Source organism: Phanerochaete carnosa (genome assembly GCF_000300595.1).
Source record: "Phanerochaete carnosa HHB-10118-sp unplaced genomic scaffold PHACAscaffold_6, whole genome shotgun sequence".
NCBI lineage: Eukaryota > Fungi > Basidiomycota > Agaricomycetes > Polyporales > Phanerochaetaceae > Phanerochaete > Phanerochaete carnosa.
This window is the reverse complement of record NW_006767633.1, coordinates 2,172,734-2,178,864: the sequence shown is the minus strand read 5'-3', so window position 1 is coordinate 2,178,864 and position 6,131 is coordinate 2,172,734. Positions and strand designations below refer to the sequence as shown.

The following is a 6,131-nucleotide window of genomic DNA, read 5'->3' as shown; positions in this document are numbered from 1 at the left end:
CGCCCATGTTCGAGCTCGTCCCGGACTCGGACGACTCCTACGACTGCGGCTACCTTTCCAGCTGTGCCTGCGGACACGAGGCCGCAGACCACGGCGCGGATTTATCCCAGATCAGCCGCGACGAGTTCAAACGCCGAGGCCGTGTAGCCGTGCGCATTGATGAACTCTTGCAGGTGAGCCATCGGCGAATATTCTGTCCTATTTCTACCCAATCTTGACGCTCATCTGTAGGTACTTGGCTGTGAAGTCATCTTTCTAACTAGCTGGCTCACGTCTGACCTCCTCTGGTCCTCTGGCCTTAGGATGACGATCGACTCCTCGACTTCGACTACACCAACAACGACATCGAGTCGTTGCGACAGCAGATGACGCTGCCCGAGGCGGCAGACAGCCCGTCCTCCGATATTCTCGGCTCGCTGGGTACGCACAACCCTAGCGCTTACGCTCCTTCACTTTCTCACCAACTCCTGTGCGCAGTCCCTTCAGAATCCGAGGAGAAAGGCCCGCTCTCGCCCGCTTCCTCTTTCCTGAGCGAAGCCTTCGACGGCGACGGCGAGCCGCCCCCGAAACGCCGGCGCGTCTCCTACTCATCGCTCAGCTCCGACTCGCTCTCCTCCGAGGACGAGGAGAAGCCGCTCGCTGCGGCGGCGGCTGCGTCGTCGCGTCCAGAGCAGCAGCAGCAGCAGCAGCCATCACCCGAGATGCCGCACAAGTCGCCTGTGTTGCGGAGCGGCAAGGGACGCAAGGGCGGCAAGGCGCGCGGGAAAGTCGCACGGCGCGGCGGCGGCAAGGGCAGCGGTGCTCGCGGCGGCAGTGGCGGCGTCGGTGGCGGCGGTGCAGGTAGCAAGTCGAGCAAAAAGTCCAAGGGACACACCGCGCCGGCGCACAAGCCGCCGCCGACGGAGGCCGAGCGCGCGGAGATGGAGCGGCCGGGTACGAATGGCGCGGGTGGGGGCGGCGGAGGCACGGACGCCGTCGCGGTCAAGGTTGAGGACAAGATGGACGCGGGCCAGCTCTCGCGGCTCGTCACGGGCGTGACGGTCGATGCCGGCGCTGGGGCCACGTCTGCTGCGGTGAGTTGGCGCCTGCTGCCTTTACTTTTTTCACTCTCTCTCACAACACACACATGCTCACCGTGCGCCGCCGCCGACAGCCGGGTGTAAAGCCCGAGAAGCCCTCGATGGCGGAGCTGCGGCAGGGCATCATCAAGATCGTGCCGGTCGAGAACGACCACCAGCCGCGGTCGCTGGCGATCCTCACGGGCCTCAAGACGCTGTTCCAGAAGCAGCTGCCCAAGATGCCCCGCGAATACATCGCGCGTCTCGTCTACGACAGCAACTCGAAGTGCCTCGCGATCGCGAAGCGCGGGTACAAGGTCGTGGGCGGGATATGTTACCGGCCCTTCCCGCACCGCAAGTTTGCCGAGATCGTCTTCTTCGCCACCGCATCGGTGGACCAAGTGAAGGTGCGCCGCGCTCTCCGCGCCTTCCGCGCCTTTACGCTCTCGTGCTGACGGCCCGCGTGCGTGCGTGCACAGGGCTACGGCAGCATGCTCATGGACCACTTCAAGGCGCACATCCGCCGGACGTACCCGGACACGTTCCACTTCCTGACGTACGCCGACAACTACGCGGTGGGCTACTTCCGGAAACAGGGCTTCACGAAGGACATCACGCTCGACCGCGCCGTCTGGGCAGGCTACATCAAGGACTACGAGGGCGGCACAATCATGCAGTGCACGCTCCTCCCCCGCGTCGACTACACCCGCACCCGCGACATCGTCGCCCGCCAGCGTGAGGCTATCCTCGAGAAGATACGCGAGCGCTCGCGCTCGCACATCGTGTTCCCCGGCCTCGACGCCGCCCTCTGGGCGCAGTCGCCGTCGGACGGCGGCGCGCCGCTCGACCCGAAGCAGGTCCCGGGCCTACGCACGTATCTCCCGCCCGCTCTTGCCCGCAGAGCTCCTGTTTTTTCGCCCCATACTGACGCGCGCGCGTTTTCCGCAGGTGAGAGCGGATGGACGGCAGCGATGGCCATGTAGTACGTCTTTCTTTTTTTTGTGCCTCACCTGCCCCGGTTTTTTCTAATGACAAACGGCTGGCTGGCTGACGCAACACACGGCAGCGCCCGGCCCAGCGCGCGCAGCACCGAACACGCCGCGATGGAGAAGCTGCTCTCGGAGCTGCAGAACCACACGCTCGCGTTCGCCTTTCAGAAGCCCGTCAACGCGGACGAGGTCGCGGACTACTACGACGTCATCAAGGAGCCCATGGGTGCGTGCGTGCGTCGGTGTGGCGGGAGCTCTCCTGCGCCCTTCCTCCTCCTCCCCTCTCTCCTTCTCTCTTCTTTTCTTTCGTTTCCGTGTTTGTCGCCCTACCCAGAGTGCTGACGCTGCACGTGCGCCGCCCCCTACAGACCTGTCGACGATGGAGCACAAGCTCGACACGAACCAGTACGCGAACGTCGACGCGTTCCTCGCCGACGCGAAGCGCATCTTCGACAACTGCCGCACGTACAACGCCGAGGGCTCGTCCTACCACCGGAACGCGACCAAGCTCGAGAAGTTCCTCAAGGACCAGGTCGCCGCGCTCAACCTCAAGAAGGAGGAGTCGTAGTGCCCTCGCTCGGGGTTTCCGGGTTTCCAGGGGTTCTCCTTTTTTTCTGCACCCCCCTCGGCCGGGTCCCACGTTTGTGGCTTGCGCTGTACAAACATTTAGCTCACTAGCGCTCGCTCGCTGTAGTACCACTAATGTATTCTCACAATAAGACCTGGCTCGCGTAATGTTCCATTCAGTCGCTGGAAGTCATCTGCTTTTACGACTTGCGAGACTCGGTCGCCTGCTAAGGCTCGCCGCACAATCGCGAATCACTTCGTAGGACACGCAAGCGCCTGAAGCGCCTGCCGCACCTGTCCGGAAGCTCGAGCGTTATCTGAAGTCCAAAGGGTTCGATTACAATTGTCTAGTAGTTCTACACATGGCGATGCAGGAAGAGTATAATGTACAGAACTCAAAAACGCCGCACGGCCGTTCGTCACCGCTGGCCGTAAGACGTGGTCGCGTAGCCCTCTGCAGAACCGCGTCAGTCACCCTGACGCCTGGCAAGACAGAAAAGAGACCAAAAAAAAAAAACTCACTGTTGCCGATGATGACGTTCGCCGGGAGCTGGGGCTTGCCCTGGAAGAAGTTCTCGAGGATCTGCTTCGTGCCGTTGGCGTAGCGCAGCTGCGCGTCGAGCGTCGTGCCCGAGTAGTGCGGGACCATGCCGTTGCCGCCGCCGAGCGGGTTCTGCATGTACCGCCACGGGTGCTCCTTCGGCGCGGGCTGCACGTTCCACACGTCGCCCGCGTACCCGTTCAGCTGCCCGCTGTTGACCGCCGCCGCGACGTCCTCGGCGTTGCAGATCGCGCCGCGCGCGGTATTGACTGCAGAGCGCAGTCAGTAATTAAAAGAAAATGCGTGCGAGGCGAGGTGGAAAGGAGACACGCACCGAGCCAGGCGCCCTTCTTGAAGTGCTTGAGCAGGTCCTTGTTGATGAGGCCCATCGTGCCCTCGTGCAGGGGCGCGTTGACGGTGACGACGTCGCACTGGGAGACGAACTGCTTGAGGTCCTCGACGCGGCGCGCGTTGACCTCCTTCTCCCGCGTGGGGTCGAGCGCGTTGTAGTCGTAGTAGAGGAACTCTTTGCAGTTGAACGGCTGCAGGCGCTGCAGGATGCGGAAGCCGATGCGGCCCGCGCCGAGCGTGCCGACGACTTTGCCCTCCAGGTCAAACGCGTTGCGCGCAACGTCCGAGACGAGCCAGTCGCCACGCTTGATCATCTGTGGGTGCGCGGTCAGTCCACCTGTGTGTGCGACGGAGATACGAAGGACGCACCTCGTGGGCAGGGACAAAGTTCCTGACGAGCAAGAGGATGCTCATAACCGCGTGTTCAGCGACGGAGACGACGTTCGAACCGGTGACCTCGATGACCTCGAGGCCCTTCTCGGCGGCAATGTTGAGGTCGACGTGGTCAGATCCGACACCAGCGGTGACACAGAGCTTGAGGTTCTTGGCCTATCCATGACCCAGTTAGCAATGATCTTATGATCACGGGCGCGTATCATATACCTTGTCAAGAAGCTCCTTATTGAGGTATCCGGGATGGAAGGGTGTCGTGATGACAACATCAGCCTGTAGAAGTTCGTAAGGGACACTCGCAGATATGCAAAGGTCGAAAGCTCCATACATCGTGGATGTTCTTGTGGAGGAAGCTGTTGGGGCCCTCTTTGTCATCTGAGACAAGGTATTCGTGCCCCTGGGACTCGAGCCAGGAGCGAATGCCGAGCTGCGAACAGGTCCCGCGTGAGAAAGCGCGGCAGACGCGTCGAGTGCGGGAGGACACGAACCTCGTTCTCGACAGTGCCGAGGAGGCGGGGCTCCTGCTTGGCAGCCTCGCCACCCTTGTAGAGGATGGCGAGGATCTTCATGTTGCGCGAGGCCTGCTTGCTGAACGCGGCAGCCTGGGCATTGCGGACGCTACGAGACGCACCGCGTCAGCCGCGGCTGAGAACGCGCTGTACGGTGGACCCACCTGGCTTGGATAGCACCTGTGCGAGCTTTTGCGAACATGACGACGATGGAGAGTGAGGTATTAGTTAGCTAGAGGGCTGATGTGTTGCGAGATGAGACAGGAGGGGCGATGATGATCTGAGCAGTCTGCCGGAGGGCTTTATATACGTGGAGTGCATGTGGGGAACCATCTGCGTGCTAAACGGTACCTGTGCATGAAGGGCAGACGCACATATTCTGATAGAACGCTTGCCGGCTTTGCGCGATGGGAGAAGGAGGGAATTCCAAATATGAGTGCCGATATGGAAAGCCGTGGCTAGGCTCCGAGGAGGCCATGTCCCAGACAGACGAGACGCCGGGGCCGGCGATGAGCCGTGTTTGGAACTGGAGGTGTGCCCCACGGGGAACTTCGCGACATACGGCGGAGCGGCAGCGTTGCCTCCGGGGTGCGGAACCGGCTGAAGCGAGGCGCCCGTTGTGGGCTACGAGCCCGCCCGGCGCTCGAGCGCCGGATGAGCTCGGTGTGAGACGGCCTCGTCGCGAGATGCCCCGAGACTTTGCGAGAGCGGTGCACATCGCTCCATTTCAAGAAGGCGACTTGCCTCGCACAAGTCCTGGCGCTACGTAATGGCCCTACCACCGTCCACCGTGACGCTGCTGACAGAAAGCGTCAGCCAGGGCCGGAGTCTATCATGCACAGGCTTCTATACTCTCACCGGTCTGTGCCTTTCAGAACCTTGCCTGTTGTATTCAAAATGGGGCCAGCCGCACACACGTTGCACGCATTGCACGCAAATTCCTCGCCTACGTCGACGCGTTCTCAGCAACTAGAGTCTCAGCTGGTCTCTTGAGCATGATATTCGCACCCCATTCCTGACGTGTAGCTGACCAATGGTGTTCCCCGTCGTGCGACCGTCAAGTGGTGCGCACACCCTCTGATAGGCCCGCGCGTGCCTCTCCCGGTGCCAAGCAATGTCGTCGACAGCGCATATTGGCGGGGCTGCGGGGGCAACGAAGTGCTCTAAACTTAGTGATGACAGACGGTCTCACTGCGGGGGCCCGAATCGGGGCCCGATTTTAGCAACCGAGTACCATGCGAAGGGAGATGCATTAATCAATACCTGCGAGTTGGGATGCGCGTCAGTGCAGTAGCAGCACGATGGCGATCACGGACTACTCACTTATAGTACTTCAGAGAGTCTAATGCAATTGCAAAGAGGCCCAATGTCTAATGTCCTCGAAAGCGTCCTGGAATCCCGCTAATCCCTGTCCACAGACTTCCTCCAGTCCTCCGCTTCTGCCCCAGCCCCAGCCTCCTCAACTGAGTTCGCGCGACTTTCCCTCTCACCGAGCATCTCGTACCCTGCCTCAGCGCTGGCGTCTGGCGCACGTCTTCGCAGGCGTGTCCCCGGGGGCAGGGCCGCGCGCACCTCGCGCTCGCGTACGACCTCCCACTCGACACGGAGGAACACCCACATCCAGCGGCGCGCCATCTCGAGGAACTCGATGAAGAAGATCGCGCGGTCCTCGTCAATGAACGAGTGCAGGTGGCTCGACAGCTTCGCGGACCAGGTGAGCCGT

At 61.7% G+C, this 6,131-nt stretch overlaps 3 protein-coding genes across 3 annotated transcripts in view; 1 reads left to right on the top strand and 2 right to left on the bottom strand.

Annotated features, from left to right (window-relative positions):
• PHACADRAFT_258454 (uncharacterized protein) overlaps positions 1 to 2,798 on the top strand; it is a 3,892-nt gene extending 1,094 nt beyond the window's left edge. The window contains exons 3-8 of the mRNA XM_007397164.1: positions 478 to 1,073; positions 1,154 to 1,465; positions 1,538 to 1,928; positions 2,007 to 2,040; positions 2,125 to 2,273; positions 2,416 to 2,798. Coding sequence (XP_007397226.1) covers positions 478 to 1,073; positions 1,154 to 1,465; positions 1,538 to 1,928; positions 2,007 to 2,040; positions 2,125 to 2,273; positions 2,416 to 2,615 — 1,682 coding nt within the window. The 3' untranslated portion in view covers positions 2,616 to 2,798. The remainder of the gene's footprint in view (positions 1 to 477; positions 1,074 to 1,153; positions 1,466 to 1,537; positions 1,929 to 2,006; positions 2,041 to 2,124; positions 2,274 to 2,415) is intronic.
• Positions 2,799 to 2,948: 150 nt separating this feature from the next.
• PHACADRAFT_258451 (uncharacterized protein) lies at positions 2,949 to 4,670 on the bottom strand. Its single transcript, XM_007397163.1, has 8 exons — positions 4,573 to 4,670; positions 4,388 to 4,517; positions 4,228 to 4,326; positions 4,110 to 4,172; positions 3,876 to 4,055; positions 3,490 to 3,820; positions 3,137 to 3,424; positions 2,949 to 3,068 (listed from the first exon to the last, which is right to left on the bottom strand). The coding sequence occupies exons 1-8, from the start codon at positions 4,608 to 4,610 to the stop codon at positions 3,034 to 3,036; spliced, it is 1,164 nt and encodes a 387-aa protein (XP_007397225.1). The 5' UTR covers positions 4,611 to 4,670; the 3' UTR covers positions 2,949 to 3,033.
• An 839-nt stretch (positions 4,671 to 5,509) lies between these two features.
• Positions 5,510 to 6,131, bottom strand: part of PHACADRAFT_175055 (uncharacterized protein) — a 3,021-nt gene continuing 2,399 nt past the window's right edge. Inside the window, exon 5 of the mRNA XM_007397162.1 lies at positions 5,510 to 5,671. The gene's annotated coding sequence lies outside the window, so the exon portion shown is untranslated. The remainder of the gene's footprint in view (positions 5,672 to 6,131) is intronic.

What these genes read in the sequence shown, in the direction of transcription:
- PHACADRAFT_258451 (XM_007397163.1), bottom strand. Translation starts at nt 4,610, where the DNA reads ATGTTCGCAAAAGCTCGCACAGGTGCTATCCAAGCCAG. An exon ending in ATAAGGAGCTTCTTGACAAG is followed by an intron (nt 4,056 to 4,109) that starts GTATATGATACG and finishes GGTCATGGATAG; the next exon opens with GCCAAGAACCTCAAGCTCTG. An exon ending in CAAGAAGGGCGCCTGGCTCG is followed by an intron (nt 3,425 to 3,489) that starts GTGCGTGTCTCC and finishes TGCGCTCTGCAG; the next exon opens with TCAATACCGCGCGCGGCGCG.